The sequence below is a fragment of the Penicillium bovifimosum genome (assembly GCF_028826915.1).
Source record: "Penicillium bovifimosum strain IBT 22155 chromosome Unknown utg000004l_segment0_segment0, whole genome shotgun sequence".
Lineage (NCBI taxonomy): Eukaryota > Fungi > Ascomycota > Eurotiomycetes > Eurotiales > Aspergillaceae > Penicillium > Penicillium bovifimosum.
The window spans coordinates 704,361-726,254 of record NW_026622713.1 but is presented as its reverse complement, the minus strand read 5'-3'; the positions used below and the strand labels follow the sequence as shown (position 1 = coordinate 726,254).

Sequence of the window (21,894 nt, the reverse complement as noted above, 5' to 3'; positions counted from 1 at the left end):
ATTTTTAGATGTGCCTTCGATGTATGTATACCTGGCGCCCGCCATGTACCTTGTATATGGCCTGATTATAAGTAGTGAAGAGGTACTTAACTAGACATTGGAAATGGTTGGAAAGGGGTTGGCCCGTCGTCTGTGGCGCACCCACACCGAATAAGGGTGGGTAAGCAGAAAGGCACAGATATGTCGAACCCGAGTCTTTGATTCCAAAGCCACTGGCCCACTCATGGCGGTGGTGATGTTATCCGTAGCTGCCCGGGCTGGGAGCCTTCTGCTCCTCAGTCTCCTCGGCCTCATCCGGCTCGTTGCCGTCAGCCCGGGCTGCCCCGCCGTCCGCGGTGGACTGATGCTCGAACTCCATCTCCTGGTCTGAGGCTGGTCATCATCTTCGGCATCTGATTCCCCCTCCCCACCCCCAACCCCACCCCTCTTGTCGGTTTTTGATGATAACATCATAACCCCCGCCCCAGTTCAGCGAGGCGATTCATTATGTCATAAGGTAATCGACCCATTTCTCGCTGCGGTCCTGCTGCTTCTCCGTCTTCTCCGGGACGTCATACATTTCTCCCCCATGGGCCATGGCCTCTTGTTCCCAGACTCAATCCTCCCATGCTGTTGGGCCAGCATGTACAATTGAGCCCGGGTGCTGTCAAGTTGCTTACGATGCGTGTTTGAGCACTGTGGCAGCTTAGCTCACCTGGCCATTGGAATGGTTGATCTCCGCGTCCTTGGCTTCAGTAGCCTGACGCGCCCGGGCCTCGAGACTGGCAAATTGTTTCCGCCACCAATCATTCAAAACCGCCGCCTGAGCACTGGTGGTAGGTTTTTGCCAGGCCGAACATGACCCTGCTTCACAACTCCGTCCAACTTAACTGGAGCCCAGCGGGGGCGTCCCTTCATCTCGTGGGCCGGATTTTCTTGGGCCAGCTGGTATAGTATGCTCAGGTCCTCGTACTTGCGTCGCCAATCAAGGGCGGCCTTGGAAAAGAGCTGTCCTACGCCACACTCATTGACTCTCAGTCTGAAAACAGCAAGCTTCGCCTGGAAATCAGCTTCCTGGCGTGCCTGGGCTTTCATCCAGGCATCCTCAAACCGAGACGCTCGCCTCGCCGCCCTGCGGAGCTGCTCTTCCAACTCCTGAATGCTGACTGCCAGAGCCTTTGCTTTATGCGATTCGGCCGCCAAGGCTGCGGCACTGGGATCTGGTCGAGGCTCGGGGGCCTCGGGGCTAGGAATGGAGCTGGGGCTGTCCAGGTTAGTGACGACTTCCTAGTTATCTTTCAATCGCTTTTGGTGCGGGGTTTGGAGAAACCTTTGGAGAGGTCTTTCGAGAGGAGGAGATTCAGAAGAATCTTTGGATGGGACTCGGGCAGACGTACTTCGAATATATAGCCAGGCACATGGCCATGGCGAACAAGCAAATCATTTCACCGAACCTAGGAAAGCATTTTCAACTTTTGTCGAAAACCTTTATCGATAATGTTTGCGCTGAAGGCAGAAGTCTCAAGACAAGGGTTGGAAGAGAAGAAGAGCGAAGGGAAAGCCGAGAGGTGGGATTTAGTTATACTAGCAGTTCTGTGCGCGTTCCTTCTGAATTCAGCAACTACCCATCCAAAACTATGTCCAGCAGCGCCTTCCTTGTCAACAATGAATAATACAATGGATACTCTTCCAATACCACTACAATTTTGTGTCTGTCTTCTTCATGTAGCGACGTACAACCATTGTTCCCTACCGGTAGTACTAGTACTAGTAGTACTACTACTGTAGTACCTGTATTGTGGGTCTATGCATCAATAAACTAAGCTTTTGCGGCCCGTGTGGGGTACATGAGTCTTCCAACTTCCGACTTCCAACTCCAAGGTTCCGAATGGTGGACAAAGCGGCACCGATCGGCATGACGTCATGCGCACTCGAACCCTATGTGGCACAATTCGCAAAGCGTTGATCGTGTTGACCCAGAGGCCAGGGCCCTCTTCTGATTGTTGTTGTCGCGACGAAGCGTCGCCTATCATGGCCGAAATTCTCACTTGGCATTCTCCTTCCTGTCTCATTGGTTGGTCCTGATGAAGCCCTACTATAGTTGCAAATCACGAACAATCAATGAGAGAGGAAGGATAGCTTGCCTATCACGGGCTCATCCTTTGTTACTGTCGAGAGCTTAAAAGGGAAAAAAATCAAGGAGATCAATCCTTTGCTGTACTGTGCACAAAGTAACAAGTCTGAGAGTAAGAAGAAGAAGAACAGGAGGTAAACAATAAATACACTTCCCCGCGATCCCTGCTCCTTCCCTTCCTGATTTCCCACTGGCTCACATGACTTGTCCCTGTCCACCGTCACATCCTTAACCTAACGCCTCCCCATAATAGGCGAAGCTGAGCGCCGCAGTTAAACCCAAGACCATTGGGTGCCGGGATACCTCGTATAGATGCTTCACTAATGCACAGCAATCACAGTATGGCTTATACCAGCCCCTCCGCGCTCCCCCTGGAGCTCTGAGGCTGCATTGAGTCACACCTATCCAATGCCAACATAAAGTCCTTGCGTCTGACATGCAAGCAATTCATCCATACAGTGTCTCTTCGATTTGATCGTGTTTCCCTATCCGCCAACCCCCTCAACATAGAGGTCTTCCGCAACATTACATCACACGACAAGTCCCGCCATCAGGTCAACGAGCTTATCTGGGATGAGGCGCGCTTGCATCGGGGTCCAGCACTTGATGGGACAATTCGTAGAGATAGGCTTGCCAGTTGGTGGAAGACTTGCTAGTTGGTGGAAGACTTGCCAGTTGGTGGAAGACTTGCCAGTTGGCGGAAGACTTGCCAGTTGACAGAAGATTTGCCAGTTGACGGGAAGCTCGCTAAACATGCGCCTGTAACTCGGCACCCATAAGTGGGTAGTACTCACAACTGGACAGAAGATTGTTGTTGATATTTTATTTCGAAAGGTACTATACACATATCCTGTTCACCTTTTGTAGGTGACTAGTTATAAGATAACACTTACAGGTACATTTTAAAGTGTCACTTGAGTGATTTGTCTCTCGCCGGCGCAGGCCGGGGTTGGGTCTTGTCTTGTATGTTGTACGGTGACAAAGTCAGCAAACTATGAGGTAAGGATGGTGAGGAAAATAGCCTTCCAATTGGTCCCGTGCGGGACAGGAGACACTACTTCGACTAGAACCGATGCCAGCTGTGCCGACATCTAGAGACTAAGACTAGAGGACGTCGTCGCCCGATTTTTGATAATTGCGTTGGTTGTCGAGTCTGTCGAGAGAATGTAGAATGATGGATTCTTTTGGATTCTTTTGGATTCTTTTTACCGCATTTTTCTGTGGGTGCTAACACGCGTGGCCTCAGACGTAACACGTTATCTCAGTTTCCTGAGTCCTCAGAGTCTCAGACTATAGTTATCACATGACAGTGGCTCGGCCACAGCTCAGATCTCCCCGGAGAGCTCTCGGCAATTACAGGGAGGTGGAGACACTTATGCGGCACAAGATGGGAAGGGTTTGTCACGGTGAAGGACCCGGAGAACGCAGCAGATGTCCTGGATACCTTCTTTTGGTATCACCCTCGGATTGGAACGACAGGGAGGGGTAGCAGTGGAGCCCGGAGATGGGGATCTAGGGCGATGGTCTATGGAAATACTCTGTGGGACTCAGGGGCGAGGGTCATTTGGGACATATGGGATGCGGGACTGGGCGAGCCGATTATACCGTCTCATATTACTAGCACCGAGAAGCACACGACGAGGGGGACAACCCGAGCCCTTATTGCCGCACTTCCGCAAGACTGGCTGGATGCCCTGAACGCTGATACCGAACGGTCACGATGGCACCGACCGCCCAGCCGAGAGTGGGCTTCCATGTGGAAGGACTCGACCCCCGCTTGATACGCTTCACGACTGCCTACCGACTGCTCATGGCACGGAAACTAGCCTCGATCGACTTTGGCAACCTTGCAGCAAAGGCGGTCGAACACTACAAGAATGCGACCGGTAAAAAGATTACGATATCACAACTTTGGAGCGCCCTCCGGCGCGATTTCGACATTGCTAAGGCCGGCGACCAATGCTGGAGATTCTTATATGGCCGCGTCCTCACTGGTTCCCAGCTCCATTGGACGGACCCAGGCCGACATCATTGCCCGATGCACGGAGTGGATTTAACCGCAGTGCACATCTGGCCTACACTGCGAAGTTTCCAGCGCGATTTGGAGGCGGTGGAATTATGGGGGAAGATCAGGACAGATACGACGATGCGCCAACATCGCTCCCTCTCTGAAATGGTTGCTCTCGCCGCAATCAGCCCCGCGCCATCGAAACAAGAGAAGGAGAGGTGGAAGGCGATATACCAAACAGCGATTTGGTGTATCTGGAAGGCCTACCTGAGTTTTTCTTGGGCGATGGCGAAGTTCGAACTGCACTTGGGGCCCAGCAACGGCCTCCTCTTAGGAAAAGCAGATGAAAGTATAGGAAGTAATGTAGACGAAGATTGTCATAAGAATCATTTTGACTAGAGCGCTGGAAAAAATGTAGCTACCTGGCAATAACGTGGGTGATAACCACATAGACAGTGGTCAAGCAAGAAGAAGAATAAAGAAAAGTAGAGGAGAGAACAACGAGAAAGAAGAGCAAAGCAAGCAGAGAAAAATAACGCAGAGGAAAATAAAGGATGGAACATCACTGTGGAAGATCCACGGAGACACGACCGCCAATCTTCTCTTTGATGGCCTCCAAGACTTCCGACATGCTAGAAACCAGCCCAACATCTTCGCCGTAATGCTCCAATCCTCCCCAGAGCAACCCAGTCACAGTCCCAGATCTGTCCAGAATGAAGGCTCCAGAGTCTCCCTCCCGGCAAAAGTCTCGCTCGCTTGTTGCGATCCAAGTTAGATTCCTGGCTCGTGACGATGAATTCCTCGCTTACTGTACTGGGCCCCCAGTGACAGTACGCTTTGGCGCCATTGCAGATGCCCGAAGTAACGTAAGTGGTACGGCCGTTCTTGAGGCAATAATCGCCCTTTTGGAGCGAGCCGAACGATGTTAGGACATCGTTCTCCTGGGCTACCATCGAATGCTGCGGAGGTACAAGCTATACTCGGGTCGGAGTTGCTTAGAGAAACAGAGAAGAGGTTCAATGGAATTCTCTGTTTCTCTAAGCAACTCCGACCCGAGTATTTGGCTTGCTCATCTTCCCACATTCGAAGGTTGTGTTGACATTCAGATTGTGGCGGCGCATGATGGCTAGGACCTCTGGGTAAAGTGGACTTATTTCTTGTTCCAGAGCAGGGGCAGGCTCCATTTTCACGGGAAGTGGCTGTGGGCTTTCGAGGCTGACCGATCGATAATACTCAGTCGAATGCATGTATTGCTGCAGGCTCATCTCGCCTTCGGAATCTTCGGAATCTCGCAAGTAGCGGCGCCTTTTGCGTGGTGACAGAGGAGGTGTGAGATGGCCCGAAGGCCGAAGAACAAAAGCCGGATCAACCATCACTGATGAAATAAGAGAACAATGGATGGTTTTAGCACAAGATGAAAGAAACCCGGAGGAGATGCTGGGTCAAACCCCGCAGAAGTCCACTGGTGCTGTGAAGGTGAAAGGGAGACGTTGTGAGGGAAGAGGAAGACGAAGAGGAAGACGAAGAGGAAGAGGCAGGGAGCGGATTAGGAAAGCGCGACTGTTACTTCCCAATGAGGCTCGTGTTGATTTCTGCCTATATGTGTTCCAAGGTTCCAAGGTTGTTCCTTCCTTATCTATCTACATTTTCATATCCCAAGAAGGTTGGAGCTTGAGAATCCAGACCATGGTTGCCTTATCATGACTCATGAATGCCTGTTGGGTCGGATGATACCTCCACTGTCCACCTGTCGACCATTCGAGTCCATACTTCGTATATCAGGCAACGATTCATACGAACCTGTTCAGAGTAACCTATCCGAGTTACCGTAACCTGTTCCCGCGTAACCATAGCTCAGTTTCTATAAAGGCAGTCATTCCCACTTTTTTCTCCCCTTGCTTCTCCCCTTTCAAGCTCACTTCACGATGTGAGACTCACCAACCCATCCTTGTCGCCTTGGCCCTTGTGCCCTATTCCTTCTACGTCCACCTTGTCAAGTTGTCTTGTACACGGTGACATGGCTTGCACCCAGATACCCTACGTGACCCTCCAAACTACATCTACATAACCTTGGCAATATGCAAGGTTCGTTCCGGGCCCCACATAACACACCAATCAGGGCCCCATGTGGAGTAAACCCCACACGTGATGCTCTTCCCCAAGGGTTGTCAACTTGTCCCGGTCTTCCCCGCATTTCAGCCCCGATGAGACGCAAAGTCCGTGGCAATAATCACCCTGAAGCCCCACTGGAGTCTCGGAAAGCCGCGGTCATTTGCTTTGCTTAGCATCATACAAATAGTAGACCTTCCCCCCGGTTCAAGCCCCTTGGATCTAACATTGCTCTATCACCCTTGGATCCTATTCCTGGCAGTGTTGACACCACGAACAGCAACTAGTACCCGTGTTCTTCTTCACTCCTCATCACAAGAATTTGTCATTGGTCTGCACATTGAACTAGACAATGAGTCTCCGAACAGCGATGTGCCTCCCGCGGAGGGTGACTCGCCTCCATACGTCCGCGGTGGATCTCCGACGCTGGCCGTCTACCCGAGCTTTCTCCACGACTATGCACCGGGACGCAACGTGGGGTTTTGTTGGGTTGGGACAAATGGGTAAGTTTTGAATTCTGCAGGAAGGAGCAATGGCCTCGGCTATATCACAATGCATTGTGGAGTGGAGTGGAGCCTTTGTATTGCGTTTGCATTGGCTGACTGCCCCTGAAGGGTACAATATGGCCAAAAACCTGCGCGCCAAGATTCCCGTATCCGACACCTTGATCATCCGGGATGTAAACGAAGAGGCCATGAAACGGTTTGCCGCTGAGGCTCAGGAGGCCGCTCGAAGCAACGGTGCAGGCGCCCATGAAGGCCAAGTCGAGATTGCTGCAAGTGCGCGCGAAGTCGCCGAAAAATCGGTACGTGGACCGTGGTTAGATGCGGGTCTCTGGTCCGGCTAGCGGCATCCCCGTGTGGATTATGTTCCATATGTCTGTGCTTTTCCGGGGTCTGACAACCAGTCTCGTATAGGCGGTGATGGTGACGAGCCTTCCGGAATCTCAACATGTCATCGATGTGTACCAATCCATTCTCAAAAATGGCCCGTTACCCCAGCTCGAGCAGGAGCGTCTGTTTATTGATACATCAACCATTGACCCAGTTACATCCAAGGATATCGCGAATGCAATCCACACCACACAAACCGGCCACTTTGTGGACGCCCCTGTATCCGGGGGCGTGGTTGGTGCCAGGGCAGGGACGTTGTCATTCATGTTTGGCGCTTCTTCGCAATCAAGCGAGCTGCTTGAGCGCATCCGCGGCGTTCTTGCTTTGATGGGCAAGAAGTTCTGGCATCTCGGTGAACCCGGTGCTGGTGTGTCCGGCAAACTGGCAAACAACTACATCTTGGCACTGAACAACATCGCTACTGCCGAGGCTATGAACTTGGGTGTCCGCTGGGGACTCGACCCTAAGGCATTGGCGGACATGATCAACTCGTCTACCGGTCGTTGCTGGCCGTCTGAGGTCAACAACCCTGTTCCCGGTGTTGTTGAGACGTCACCCGCGTCTCGCGGCTATGAGGGCGGATTTGGGGTCAGCTTGATGCACAAGGATCTACGCCTGGCTATTGCTGCCGCGGAACAATCTGACACTCCTCTTGTCCTCGGCACCCATGCTCGTGAAGTCTACAAGGCCGTGGAAGACGGACACCGCGGAAAGGATTTCTCGGTGGTCTATAAGTGGCTGCAAGAGAAATCCCAATAAGTTCTACTTGCCCTGATTCAGACAAGACTTTCCGTTCTATCATTTCCTCATACCTTCACCCATATCTCGTCCTCCGTCCCCAGATAGAAGGCTCCAATGGCACATGCATATTGCATATATCAATATTCAATATGCCGACATGGCAGTCTAGTATGAAAGTTTGGGATGTTCATACCATTCTTTGCGGAGGGTTAACCTTTGTCGCCTCTGTCTTGTCCTTTGCCCGTGGAGCAACAGCCCTAACAACGAGATGCATCAGCCCTACGCCAAGGGTCTCTTAGCACGTGGCTTCCTTGATGATAGAAGAACGATAACCACCGACATTACGCCACTGCCCGTGACTTGTATTCACTTATGCTCTTCCGAGCCTGGTTCACCCCAGCAATCCCCGTGACGTTCGTCTGGCTTCGTTCTTTTTGCTCTTTTCTTCTTCGTTCCCTTCTCTTTCCTTTTCTTCATCCTTTTCACCATCGTCCTTGCCTTCCTTTCGATCTCACTCTTCGTATCCACGGTCTAGGTATTCTCCACGATCCACTTTTCGTACGTTCCTTCCACTACTTCCTTCCCAGTCTTTCGTCCCATCTACTCTGTTGTACTTCCCCTACTAGCACCTTCCTCGTTCCCTTGTGTCTGAGAATAGCCCTCATCATCTTCTGCCTCCCTCATTCTCCCATCGCACCCTTCACGATCCCTTTCTCAGGGCCTTGCCCTGCTCCAATTAATGCCATTGATCATATCCAGTTCACACTTCTGTCTTCGTGCTCTGGGCTCACGATTATTCTCAGTTCACGCAACTTCCACACACCTTGCATCTCGAGGTTTCTACCAAAAGGGTAAGTTACTCACCCCATTCTCCTGCCATTGGGATTCCTTGTTACTCTTTCATTTATTACTCTCTCACCGGTGGAAGGAGATCTTGCTAACATTTCCTCAGGCCTGAAAGATGATTCCAAATCCATCCCAACTAGCGAGCTCTGGCTCTCAGCCTAGACGCTACCACCAAAACGAACCTCGCGCCCCGTATGACTCCAGGTACCAACACCCCATCAATGAAAACCCCCGTGGCTGTACTAGGGCAGGCCTGACTAATATGTACAGAGGGTTTACTATGCAAAGTCACCGCCCCAAGCCCAAGGGCGCCACGCCCATTCAGATGAACTCTAGCTTGGATTGGTCGAATGCCAACCGTGCATACAACAGTCCATTTATCCTAGTTTCCAATTCGACCGTGTTCAACGGTGTTCCGACCGTACCGTCTTTTCTTCCCAACTCTGCTTTGGGCCAAGCCGATCAGACGGGACAATACTCATACCTCCCAACTGGTGTTTGGCCTAGTCCCATGGTTACTGGCGCGTACTCATCATGGCCTTATATGGCCAATTACGACATGCAGCATGGGACTAAGCAGCCCGCATGGGATGTGCCTGAGGACAACAAGGAAGCAAATGGAGAGGATAACGCTCAAGTCCAGTATTATCCTTCGAACCTGTCCCATGGCATCGATGGCAGTGCCATGTCTAATTACCCCTATGAAGGCATGGTTCCTCCACAGCTCTGCCACATGCCCCTTCCCCTCCAAATGATGAAAACCCATAATGGATACGTCGTGCAAGATCTTGAGGCACTGACCCAACAAGACCCTGCTATTCCACGCGCGGTGCCTGCCATGTGGACTAACCCGTCTGAGCTGACGCTTGCTAAGTGTCTGGAGAATCGTGAGGGCATTAGGAATGTTTACATCCGAGGATTCCTTCCGGAAACTACTGATGAGGTGCTGCACGCCTACGCAGCCCGTTTCGGAAAGATTGATCGCTGCAAAGCGATCGTAGACCTGGACACCGGTCTCTGCAAAGGGTATGAGTCCCCGACTCTTTTCCTTTGACGATATCATTCTAATACATGGCAGATTCGGTTTTGTGCAATATTTTAGCTTTGAATCATGTGCAAATTGTATTCGAGGTTGCCCGATCCAGACATGCTCGGTCCTAGGGACAAGGAGATCGGTCTGAATGTTGGTTTTTCCCAATACGGTATATGGATTGAAAAGGAGGTAGAGGATTTCATCTACGGCGAAGGGGGAAACCCCTTGATGGACCGTGGTATGATTTTCCGTAAGATCCTCCACCGTGGAGTTGGTGTGCTGAGGGATGCATTGGATCCGGATTTTGAAAGTCCAAACGTCTGATGGGTACTTTGATACAGATGAATATTTGCAAGATTATCCACCTATGACTTCTATCAGATGCTGCTCCTCGGCGGGTCAATGCATCATTGTGGCTCAGTAGATGGCCTAGCACCATTGGCCTCTGTGTACATAATAACTTGTCAGACTAGAATCGACTAGAATAGGTCCTCCCCAGGGCCATAAACAGGGACCTTGGTTTTTGTTGTGGTCCAGTGGTACTCGCTTTAAACACTGAATTCATACCTACATGCTGGCTTGTCAAGGGATACGCCTGATCCTCTATGTGAGTATACAAGTTCTCTTATGAAAACAGTGGTGTAAAATATCCCCCGACAGAGGAAACCGATAGATTATGGTGAGTTATGTACATCTTTTTGTCCCCCGGTCTATATCCAATTTACACCGTACGATATCAAATGATCCTGTTGATATCCAACGATTCCACTTGATCCTCGAAACTCCTGAATGTCTTGTATTCAACTGGTGACCATATCACGTCATCACGTACTTGGGTCCCTCTCCACCTTGAGGCGTCTGCCAGTTGATGTCTTGCGTTGGCACCTTGATATCACAAGTCTTGCAGTGAATGCAGCTGATGGAAACGTTAGTATATTCAGAAACACGGGAAATCGAAGTATGCACTTACTTTTGCGCATTGATCTGGAACCGGACTCCATGCTTCTTGCTGGGGTCCTCCACATATTCATAGACGCCTGCTGGGCAGAATCGGTTTTCCACACCCTTGTACGCAGGCCATGCGAGGTCTGTGTGCTTATCCCAGTCTTCCACTTGCAGGTGAACGGGCTGGTCTTCCTCGTGGTTGGTGCCAGTGCGGCTCACACTGGTCAAAATATCGAAACTGATCTCTCCGTCGGGCTTGGGATATTCGATCTTGGGGTACGAAGAAGCAGGCTTGGTAGCTGCCGCGTCGGTGCCGTGGTGGTTGAGGGTCCAGGGTACGCGACCCTTAAATAGGTAGGCCTCGATACCGGAGTAGAGCAGTCCACCGAAGAAGCCCAGTGGGGTGTTGAAGGAAGGCCGGATGTTGCGTACCTCCTTGAGCTCCTTCCAGATGGAGGAGTCCCGCAGGGACTTCTCGTAGTCAAACAAGAAGACAGTTCCCTGGTTGTTGCTCTGAAGCGCCGAGAAGGCAGCCTCGGCGGCTAGCATGCCGGATTTCATTGCGGTATGGGTACCCTTGATCTTAGGGACGTTCAAGAAACCAGCAGTATCACCAATCAAAGCACCGCCGGGGAATGCGCACTTGGGAATCGATTGGAAACCGCCTTCGTTCAAGGCTCGGGCACCGTAGGAAATACACTTGCCGCCCTCGAGAACCTCCTTGAACATGGGGTGGTGTTTCATCTTCTGGAACTCACCGTAGGGCGAGAGCCACGGGTTTGGGTAGTCCAGTCCCACCACCAGACCAATACTCACCATGTTGTCACCGAAGTGGTACATCCAGGCGCCACCGTACGTATCCTTGGGAAGGGGGTATCCCATCGAGTGGGTGATCTCGCCAGAACGGAACTTCTCGGGCTGGATTTCCCAAATCTCCTTAATTCCGAGACCGTATGTCTGAGGCTGGCTGTCTCGTCGAAGATCGTATTTCTTGCACACCTGCTTGGTCAAGCTGCCGTGGCAGCCCTCGGCGAGGAGCGTGACACGCGCATGAAACTCCATACCCCTCTCGAAAGTATCCTTGGCCTTGCCATCCCGGCCCAGCCCCAGGTCATTGGTGGCAACGCCCTTGACTGCGCCATCTGAGCTGTAGACCATCTCGCTAGCCGCGAACCCAGGGTAAACCTCCACACCAACCTCTTCCGCACGTTCTCCCAACCACTTAGTTAGCTCATTCAGACTAACAATGTAGTTACCCGCGTTGTGCATCTGCGGCGGCGTGGGGAGGGGGTATGATCCATTCTTGGTCAAGAAGCGCATCTTGTCGCCCTTGGCAGGAGTCGCACCCTCAAAGCGGGAGGGGTTGTCCTCAGCCAACCAATCCGGAAGTAGCTCATTAAGAGCGGTTGGCTGCAAAACGTTTCCTGAGACAATGTGGGCGCCCAATTCACCAGCTTTCTCTAGTAGGATGACTCGGAACTCCTCGTTGCCTGCTTCGTTGGCAAGTTGCTTCAAGCGAATCGCGGCGGCGAGACCAGCAGGACCTGTTGTAGATTAAAACTTAGTGTTGCTCTTTGGGGGTAAAGATGGGAAAAATCGATGCAACGCCCAACACGTACCACCGCCAACAATGCATACATCCACGTCATCGGACTCCCGCTCTATGGTGCGGGGATCGAAATCGCCATTCTCGTCGGTGAAGCGCCTTGACAGCGATTGCGAAAAGGCTCGTGTTTGAGTCGGTGTGGTGAATAACGCTGATCGCGGAGATAAACGTCGCCCGGAGGTTGTGAAGGTGCTGGCAGAGTGTCGGGATGGGGTAGCAATGACGGAAGCAGTAGTTCGTGAGATTCGGGAAGACGATCGGAGTTCACGCCTCAATAGAGGCAAGACGGCATTCTTAGACGCCATCGCAATGGGTTTCTGAGGTCCGAAGAGGGGCCAGAATTTTACAATGGCCAAGTCTAAAGGTTGAACGCGGAGGAGAGTGTTCGAGCAGACCCTAAATGTCCCCAGAGTCTTGTGGCGGAACTTGGTGAAACGCCGAAAAACCGCCTACCCTCGGCTTAGCTCTTGGCCAATAGCGAAGTCGGCGATTACAACTTTGAGGCCTCAGGCAAATGTGCCCGTCTTGGCCGAGATCTACACAGAGCGCACTCTGCGCAGTGCTGCATAATAACCTGGATGGATGTAGACTGCCTTCTCCGTAAATCCTGTCAGATCCACATGTTCGGTCCAGTCCAGGATATCTTGACTGGTCACATGCATAACATGGCTTCATTGTGACTATGAACTAGGGCTTTGTCTAGTTCTGACATCATTTCACTCCAGTTTCTACTCCGTACATTCTGTGTAGTACATGTCGACTGCAGATATCTTCCAGAAAACAACCTTAAGAAGTCGAAGTCATACTGCTTCAAGGATGTCAAACCCCAATCTGGACATACCCAACGGCAATGCAGTCTCCCGCATTACATGACATTACTGTCTATTCCGGAATGTGACCATTGCGCTGCTTCGGGGTATGGTATTCAACATACATACTGTACCATACCAAGCATACCAGAATCCCTTAGAAAATGGATCGATAATACCACGATGTGACCTGACCTTCAAAAATTCCCAACATAAACTCCAAGAACCACAGCCGGTAGATCCCAAATATTACATCCGAAGCTAAAATCATGCCCGATCATCGCCGGTTTGCATGCCATGAGATTCGTCCAGTCTTGGCGGTGGATCAAAGGGTGGGCGCCACCGCCTCTGACAAGGCAGAATCGAAACGGCCACCTGTCCTGATGGAAATTCCTGGCAGAGTGCGTTTGTCGTTGAGTAACAAAAAATAACTAAGATCGTATTCAGCATAACCCGTGAAGGAATAATCAGTGATAAGTCAGTTAACTATCGACGTCAGGTTATGGTGATGAGTTTCTCTCAGTGTGGTGAGGTCAGAGAGGTAGGGGGAAGAAACAAGGCAAATTTTTGAGAATTTTTGTTCAGTTGCCATCCGTTAAAGCGGCAAGAGGATAGCGCGTCGTACATGGAGTGACCGAGGATAGTCAATGACGATGATTGGACTGGCGTGGGACGGATGGACTATCAGCTGCAGGAGGACCGCGGACTGGCAAACCAACGCCTGCAACCATGGCGCCGCGGAGGATAAAGCAAGGGTGTTTCAGCCACTCAGGGACCAACATTGACACACGAGCGGAGTATGCTGGACGAATGAAAACCACTATAGCATGAGAGTCACTGTGATTGGCTTAGAGTGGAGTTTTCTAGAGCCGCTAGCGGGCGATGGATCCAAGGTTGAAGGGAAACAAGTCTTGCTGCTTTAACCGCCACCAGCGGCCCAGCCTCCCCTGACCGGGCCGTGACTCAGCACTATATAAAGACCCAACCTCCCCCCAATTTATGCCTGGAATTCTGTCTCGGTCTTGGCGGATCTTATTTCGGAAATTCTTCTTCCCTCCGCTCTCCTCCCCAAGCCTCATCTTATCTGCTGGCTTTCTCTTACTAATCAGATCTACTTCACCCAGATCTTTGATTAACCTCCGGGAAGAACCCTCTTATTTCAGGGGAACAAGGGTTTTTGTCTATTAAGACATTAACACCATATAGAAGTCTGACTTTCACGTCACTTCACCCACTCTCTCTCTTTTTTTTCCAGATTTCCGCAGATAGACAATCCCATTTACCAAAAGCACACATTTCGAAAGGAACAAAAAAAAAGTTGTCATCCCTTCACGTCCTGCTTTAATCTCGCCGTGAAGCATCTCGAAGAAAAAACACTTGAGTGTGATTTTTTCTCTTGATTCGTTCAGTCGTCTGCTGGGTTTCGTTGCCTATACTATTCTCTTGCCTGGTCGGTCGAGAAGTTAAGTGCGAAAACCTCGTAGGGGGATACATTGAGTTGTTCATCTCCCAGGTAAGAGCTCTTCCATCGCACCTTCCCCTCGGGACTTGATCACCTACACCGCCCACTGTTTTGTTTATTTGCACTTCGCTCTTCGCTCTTGGCTCTTCTCCCCTCCCTCACTCTCCATCCGTGTGGCATCGAACTGACGTGAATTTCGATAGTTTCCATTATCTTTCATCTCGGAACTTCGCATACCACATACCTACGGTTGCAATCAGGACTTCCATGACAATGGATTCCCTTACCACCCATCCCTCCAACGCGCAGCAGGCTCGTGCCTTCACTGCTACCTCATCCTTGTCGTTCCCTGGTGGCGCAGGCGACCTGACCCCTCCGGTTTCTGTGTCGGATGGTATGGCCCAAGGTGGTCTGCAGGCTGGAGGAAATCCCGTTAGCGGCACCGGGGTGACTCCCGCTTCTCCCGCTACCCCGGCCGCGACCCCTGGTGCTACTACTGGAAGCAGTGGCATTGTCCCTACCTTGCAGTGAGTATACTCTGGACGTTCTTCTGGGAGACCAGAATGGCTGAACTAGTTACCCCAAAAGGAATATCGTTGCCACCGTCAACCTTGACTGTCGTCTGGATCTCAAGACGATCGCATTGCACGCACGCAACGCCGAGTACAACCCAAAGGTATCTATCAACCCCACATCCCCCCTGGTCGGGCATATGTATCAGAGGGAACAGTGTGGCTGAACTCGGTTATTCTCCTAGCGTTTCGCTGCCGTGATCATGCGTATTCGCGAGCCTAAGACTACTGCTCTGATCTTCGCCTCTGGCAAGATGGTCGTTACCGGTGCCAAGTCGGAGGATGACTCCAAGCTGGCTTCTCGCAAGTACGCTCGTATCATCCAGAAGCTTGGCTTCAATGCCAAGTTCACCGACTTCAAGATCCAGAACATCGTCGGTTCTTGCGACATCAAGTTCCCCATCCGTTTGGAGGGTTTGGCTTCTCGCCACCACAATTTCAGCTCCTACGAGCCTGAATTGTTCCCTGGTTTGATCTATCGCATGATGAAGCCCAAGATCGTTCTTCTGATCTTCGTCAGTGGCAAGATTGTCCTGACTGGTGCTAAAGTCCGCGAAGAGATATACCAGGCTTTTGAATTGATCTATCCTGTGCTCTCCGGTATGCTGCCTTGTCCGTCCTACTGTCACGAGACCTCTACTAACATATCCTCAGATTTCCGCAAGGTTTAAGGAGTTCCAGGTGGTCATTCGCTTACGCATTCAACCATGTATTAACATCTCCTCTTTTCAAGGGTCACAGCAGAGTTTGGTCTGTCTGCACCTTTGCTTTTCCTTTGGTTTTTACGACTCTTTTCATGCAAGCATAGTTGGGCGTTCTTAGCGATTCTGGTTGATCCTCGGTTTCTCCCGTTTTACACACAATTGGACTGTCGCGCCGCAGTGAGGCGGCTATGCGTCGGTCGCTCTTAATCGTTATCTTTCTTCGGTACAGATGTGGAGGGTTTTTCTTATTCCACACGCCAAAAAAAATCATGGTGACCCAAGGGAGTCTGGTTAGACCTTGGTATTTTTTTTACTCACGTCGAGTAGGTTGATTCATTGGCTAGCTTGCCTTGTTGCTACTTTCGAGTAGTCAAACCAATCAATTGCTTACAAGTGAAATGTTTTCCCTCGTAATGACTTGTAGCACTGTGAATGATTGGAGCTCGTAGATGCCCTGCTAATCATGAAACTTGACTCTCAGTATCGATTTTTATACATGTCCACGTCTATGTACATCTAATATCCTGGATACATCATCTATAGGACACTGCTGCGCAAAGCCTTCTTCGTCTTCGCCAACTCGTCTTTCAGAATCGCTCTTCTCTCCCCAGACCGACTGCCATCGCCGTCAAAGTCCTCCCCATCCGACACGGGAGCCTTGGACCATGTCCACATCTCACTTAGCTCAGGGTCAAGTGTTCCCTCCAGCGCATCGACGATCTTGTCTCCAATGACAGGGAAGAACTTGTAAGCATGGCCACTACCACCAGTAGCAAGGAACAGACCCTCATGGTCAGGATGGTAAGAAACAATGAAGTCACCCTGGGGCCTATCGAACTGGTTAGCATCACCAGCAAATCGCAAGCAGTGACCAAAATAGATCGACTCACGTATCAGTATACCAACAAACCCGCGTATCAACGAACTCCCTCTCCGCAAATCGCGGCAAAAGCTGCCTCAGCGCCACCCGGAAAGCCTCCTGTCCCTCAAGCGGCACAGGAACGCCCTGCTCAGGCAGACTAACCTCCATCGTCTCCGTCCGATCCCCGTCCCCAGGAACCGGCACGACAACTGGATTCCGATACCCAAACGCATGGCGCGCAATCTTCAGCAAATTTCCCCGCGGCGGGATAACGAAGATCCCCGTCGCGAAGTTCAAAATCGTCGGCAAATTCTCCAATTCCCTCTGCTCCTCATCCGAAATCCGCATATACGCAATCGCCTGCCCCGTCGCAACCGCCCTCCCCCGCAAATCAACCAGTCTCGATGACCAAGCCCCAGTCGCCAACACAACCAAATCCGCCTCAACAACCGACCCATCCGCCAGCACAACACCAGTCACCTTCGACTTCCCACTCCCAGCCGCAGCCGCATATAGCACACGCTCGACATTGCCACTCCGGAACTTCACCTTCCCCTCGGCATCAAGGCGCTCTTTCGCATAGCGCAACGTCGCCGCAGCATCCGACCATCCGGATCCCCAGTTCACATAGCCACCCGCGACATCGAGCGTTGAGCCGTAGGCCGGCACGACGGAGAGGACGTCCGTCTGTGTTGGCAGGAAGGTGACGTTGTCGCCTTCGATCGCGCGCACGTTGGCGTAGCTTTTGTGTGCGTATTCTTTTGCGCTCGCGCTGTCCGATGGGTATACTAGTAGCAGGCCATTTTGCGTGTAGCGGCCATTGCGGCCCCAGTCTGTGGTGCGCCAGAGGTCGATAGCTTCCGCGGCGAGTTTGGAGTACGCTTTGTTTGCGTAGTCGGCTCGCACGATGCGGGAGGTGTCGACGGAGGAGCCGTGCGGATTTGGAATTGTTGGTGAGGATTCTATGATTGTTATTGTGGAGGTTGGGTGGCGCTTGGAGAGGGAGAGTGCCGTTGATACTGGTGGGGGGGTTAGTAGGGTGTTGGTATGTTTGAAGGGGATGTCGGGTGATGTATATATAGTTGTAGGCATGTCGGGAAGTATAGATGGGATCCGGGATAGGTTGGTGACACTTACAACCGAAGACACCCCCTCCAACAATTAGGATATTGGATGGCAATGCCATTGTGGGATATTTGAGTGTGCGAGATGGAGAACAGTTAAAATCCCTACAAAGCAGATTCTTCTCAGTTCTTTCTCCAATTGTTAGCCGATAACGGCAATCCACATCGGACCTGGCTGCCGACTTTTCTTCCGACGGAGTCTGGGGATCTTATATCTGCCCCAATACGGAATGCGCACCCGAATCTACATACTGTGTACGACTTGATCACTTGAATCACTTGATATCTGCATGGTCTTACCTGTGGTGTCACCCCTGTCCATACTAAACGATATCCTTGTTCCTATCACGGGGCCCACCTTATCGCGCATGCGATCTCCTCCGCGTCAAACCCTACACCGCGCGCGATAACAGCTCCAAGGCAATTGGCAGTTCAATCTGCTAGAACCATCATAATGAATACGCATCAATTGCGCAGAGTGCCATTCGTCGCCAAGTGGCCCGTCACCGCATGCCGCAACGCATCAAGCAAAACACCTCGACCCCCAAAACCGAGGTCTGCCCTTCAAAACCCTCCAATCGAACCAACCAGCCCAACTAACACCTACTCCAGCCCTAAGCCAGCAGTCCCGAAAACGAGACAACAGACTCTCCCTCGCCAACGCCAACAAAACCGACCAACCCCCCTATCTCCCTCATCCTCCTCAATCCCGCCCGCCTCACCCCCAAAACCAAGCCATGGCATACCCCCCAGAGCCCTCACCTTCCTCGGTGTTTCCGCCCTAACAATAAGCATGTACTGCGGCTACCTGTACGCATCCTACAAACGCGAAGTCCACAAAGCCAAAACCCTCAACGTCCCCACCGACGTCTCAGACCGCTACAACAAGACCGCCGCAACCTTCGACGCAGACGTCGCCCTCTCCGAAAAAGCAATGGGCCTAGGCTCCAAGCGACGGGATCTAATCTCACGGGCGCGCGGCGACGTCCTAGAAGTCAGCTGCGGCACAGGTCGCAATCTGCCATACTACGAGCTCGGCGAGCGGCGCGCATTAGACGTCGACGGACGACCTGGTGTTGTGGGATGTCGGTCTGTGACGTTTGTTGATCTGAGTCCGCAGATGGTGACGATTACGAAGGAGAAGTTCGCGAAACTGTATCCTGAGTTTAAGGGGGTGGTGTTTGAGGCTTGTGATGCGGGGTCTGTCGAGTCGCCTGGTAGTGCGCGGGGTGAGGTTACCCCGAGGTCGGAGAGGTACTACGATACTGTTGTGCAGACTATGGGGCTCTGTTCGATGCCGGATCCGGTTGGGACTTTGAGGCATTTGGGGACTGTTACGGAGCCCGGGAAGGGGAGGATTCTGTTACTGGAGCATGGGAGGTCGAGGTATGAGTGGGTTAATCGCATTTTGGATAATCTGGCGCCGGCTCATGCGGATCGCCATGGGTGTTGGTGGAATAGGGATATTGGGGAGATTGTCAGGGAGAGTGGGTTGGAGATTGTCGAGGAGAAGAGGTGGCATTTGGGGACTACTTGGCGTTATGTGTTGAGGCCGAAGCTGGAGGAGAAGGTGAAGTCTTGATTCTCGAATCTGGGTGGTCAGTTCCCTGCTGTGTATAACTTTCAACTTGGAGGTGTGTATGATATATGGCATAGAGTGCTACATAGAGCTGGATTACGGATATAAGGCAACGATGAACGTATTAGGGTTGATAAATCTAGGTAACGCTGCATACCTACATTGTCGCGCTATGTTTACCTAGGTAGACAACTAGGAACAAATGCAGAGATAGAACCTAGGCTGCTATCTTGCGGGCATGTCCATCTCGGCTCTTTCCATTCTGCTATGTAGGTACATACCTAGATTGTACTGTGTAGGTACATCGAGATAACTTCTATGTATCAGCTACCTAGACGTATCAAGCCCAAACTAGTCGGGTATATTCCATTATCCTTCTGATATGGCCTCCGCCCCCAGTTATCATCGACCTACAAGCATGTGACTGGCATCAATATCTATGACAGTATATAAGTTGCGGGGGAAACATGGATGCCATACCTAACTTCATGCAACGATCACCAAATAGGTGATATGTCATGGCTCCACTTCCCCTCCTTTAAACGAGTTCCCGATGTTCCAGAATCTCGACGTGGGTTCCAAGAAACCAAGATATGCTCCAAGATATGTTCTGGATAAGGATAAAAGGCTACACTGGAATGAGATCCATGGAACTAAACCAGCGCCATGCTAGTATCCTATCGGACTACATTGTCCTACGCAGGAAGATACACATCTATGAGGCTAGTACGGACATGGTAGTCTTAGTAGTGGACTGGAAGTGTTTTCCCCAGGTGGTATTGGCCAACGATAATCACGACGATGGCCTGCATGGAAAAAGGGGCTCTGCTACCAATCTCCATCCATGATTTACATGCACATTGCAGATCTCTTGCAGGGGTTATTCAACGTTGTCTTGGATATGCAGTTAGTCATCTTTTTTCTTTGTTTGCTGGTGATCCGAGAAGGTTTTCTTAGATGTAAGGCTGGGTGACTGGAGGCGAGATATTGTATTTAGGCAAGGAAGAGTTCCAAGGTTTGGGTATTGATGGCGTACATAGGTCGCCACAGAGGGTGCGTGCTTCTGTTGATAGATCTAGAATTTCCCGTTCAGAGTGCAGGTTCCAAGTATGAACCTACAGTATGAGCCTGGCAACGTTGATTTGTTTAGAGCCATAGAATCAACATATACTCGATCGGGCGATTTTCTGGACATGATGAATCATAGTCATGTTTACATACAGAGCACGCCACGAAGTGAACATCATGTACGCAGTACTCCGTACATGGTCGTTCCTGCTGTTGTGGAGATGCGGGGAATTTCCGCGCACCTGCATACGGTAGGTACGGAGTACAGTCTGTAGGTTTCATGATTGCAGACACGACACTTTGTTCAATTTATCCCTGTGCGGTTTCTATATGCGTAGCTTTAAGATGTGATCCCGAGCCTTGGATGCGACCAGATATGCTTATTCCCCGAGGCCGGTGATTGGCCAGCAAATTCCATGGTTGACCGTCCCGAACATCTGGACTGGAGTGGACGATGTCATGAGAACGGGGATTTTACTCCGTACCTACAATGTTGTATGTGTTGCAGGCACGGAGTACAGAGACAGTTTAGGTCGCATAAATAATTCAAGGAATGATCTTCCCCTCAATTGCAACCGAGACCTGCATTGCAGCAATGCTTGTACCCGGGGGCTAATATGTCAATCCCTTGCTGGGTGGCCAAGTCTCCAAATGAGGAGATATGGAGCTATGATTTCAGACTCCATTATCATGCACGATGTACAATGGGACCTACCTAATCTTTCTGATCGGCCAACTATTATTGATCATCATCATATGTGCACAGTATCACGGAAAGTCAAGAGGGGTGGATGGGATATCCGAATGGCTGGGAGGGGAAGGATGTCATCATGAGTACGTAGCAAGATAGGAGCTGTCATTATTCCTTTGGCCACATCTATCCTCACAGTCTGATAGTAGACAGTTGACGACATTGACAGGATCTGTTATCTGAGTTCATTTGAATCTGCCGAAAGTGGATAGATCATGAAGAGTGTTTATCAGGGCTGAAAATGGAAGGCGATACATCTACATAGTGCGTACGAGAGAGAACCAAGAAGTGTTTCAGCTCGGCATCGTCAGTGGCGAACGCTGTTCCTTTTCTCCCCGAGACGCTAATGTGAGCATCTCTTACTAGCGCCATGTACAATACGATGTATCGCCTCTGATTGACCAGTGAGCCGTTGATTGGATCCTCAGGATCCACCTTGAAGTGGGCCTCGGACTTTAAGTGGTCGTTCAATTTGTTTTTCCTTTCTTTTATCTTTTCTCTTTGTAACAACGGTCGCGCTAGGAAGCTCATTTGGGTCTCGGTGTTTCCGACCGGAGGGCTCGGGTTAAGCCTGGCACTTTTCCCCCCCCTCCCGGTCAAACTGGTTTTGATGTGTGTTGAAGTGGGATGGTCATTTTCAAGGTTGGAGAAGTCTATGCTCAGTTACTA

General features: G+C 51.1%; 9 protein-coding genes across 9 annotated transcripts; 5 read left to right on the top strand and 4 right to left on the bottom strand.

The window, feature by feature from the left end:
* Positions 1-238: 238 nt before the first annotated feature.
* N7515_004562 (uncharacterized protein) lies at positions 239-1,405 on the bottom strand (the record flags this gene model as incomplete). Its single annotated transcript, XM_056665306.1, has 4 exons — positions 239-361; positions 695-809; positions 866-1,243; positions 1,377-1,405. 4 exons carry the CDS (start codon positions 1,403-1,405, stop codon positions 239-241), a joined length of 645 nt encoding a protein of 214 aa, XP_056522256.1.
* A 2,428-nt stretch (positions 1,406-3,833) lies between these two features.
* Positions 3,834-4,520, top strand: N7515_004561 (uncharacterized protein; the record flags this gene model as incomplete). Its single annotated transcript, XM_056665305.1, has 1 exon — positions 3,834-4,520. The coding sequence occupies one exon, from the start codon at positions 3,834-3,836 to the stop codon at positions 4,518-4,520; it is 687 nt and encodes a 228-aa protein (XP_056522255.1).
* A 163-nt stretch (positions 4,521-4,683) lies between these two features.
* On the bottom strand, positions 4,684-5,494 carry N7515_004560 (uncharacterized protein; the record flags this gene model as incomplete). The annotated part of the gene is made up of 3 exons (XM_056665304.1): positions 4,684-4,876; positions 4,956-5,095; positions 5,174-5,494. The coding sequence occupies 3 exons, from the start codon at positions 5,492-5,494 to the stop codon at positions 4,684-4,686; spliced, it is 654 nt and encodes a 217-aa protein (XP_056522254.1).
* Positions 5,495-6,582: 1,088 nt separating this feature from the next.
* N7515_004559 (Dehydrogenase multihelical) lies at positions 6,583-7,882 on the top strand (the record flags this gene model as incomplete). The annotated part of the gene is made up of 3 exons (XM_056665303.1): positions 6,583-6,733; positions 6,845-7,035; positions 7,148-7,882. 3 exons carry the CDS (start codon positions 6,583-6,585, stop codon positions 7,880-7,882), a joined length of 1,077 nt encoding a protein of 358 aa, XP_056522253.1.
* Positions 7,883-8,825: 943 nt separating this feature from the next.
* On the top strand, positions 8,826-9,764 carry N7515_004558 (Nucleotide-binding alpha-beta plait; the record flags this gene model as incomplete). The annotated part of the gene is made up of 1 exon (XM_056665302.1): positions 8,826-9,764. One exon carries the CDS (start codon positions 8,826-8,828, stop codon positions 9,762-9,764), a length of 939 nt encoding a protein of 312 aa, XP_056522252.1.
* Positions 9,765-10,559: 795 nt separating this feature from the next.
* N7515_004557 (electron-transferring-flavoprotein dehydrogenase) lies at positions 10,560-12,599 on the bottom strand (the record flags this gene model as incomplete). The annotated part of the gene is made up of 3 exons (XM_056665301.1): positions 10,560-10,659; positions 10,714-12,232; positions 12,308-12,599. The coding sequence occupies 3 exons, from the start codon at positions 12,597-12,599 to the stop codon at positions 10,560-10,562; spliced, it is 1,911 nt and encodes a 636-aa protein (XP_056522251.1).
* Positions 12,600-14,838: 2,239 nt separating this feature from the next.
* On the top strand, positions 14,839-15,808 carry N7515_004556 (TBP family protein; the record flags this gene model as incomplete). Its single annotated transcript, XM_056665300.1, has 4 exons — positions 14,839-15,092; positions 15,154-15,241; positions 15,323-15,737; positions 15,792-15,808. The coding sequence occupies 4 exons, from the start codon at positions 14,839-14,841 to the stop codon at positions 15,806-15,808; spliced, it is 774 nt and encodes a 257-aa protein (XP_056522250.1).
* Positions 15,809-16,378: 570 nt separating this feature from the next.
* Positions 16,379-17,889, bottom strand: N7515_004555 (NAD(P)/FAD-dependent oxidoreductase; the record flags this gene model as incomplete). Its single annotated transcript, XM_056665299.1, has 3 exons — positions 16,379-16,670; positions 16,732-17,722; positions 17,841-17,889. 3 exons carry the CDS (start codon positions 17,887-17,889, stop codon positions 16,379-16,381), a joined length of 1,332 nt encoding a protein of 443 aa, XP_056522249.1.
* A 392-nt stretch (positions 17,890-18,281) lies between these two features.
* Positions 18,282-19,409, top strand: N7515_004554 (class I SAM-dependent methyltransferase; the record flags this gene model as incomplete). Its single annotated transcript, XM_056665298.1, has 1 exon — positions 18,282-19,409. One exon carries the CDS (start codon positions 18,282-18,284, stop codon positions 19,407-19,409), a length of 1,128 nt encoding a protein of 375 aa, XP_056522248.1.
* Positions 19,410-21,894: the final 2,485 nt, after the last annotated feature.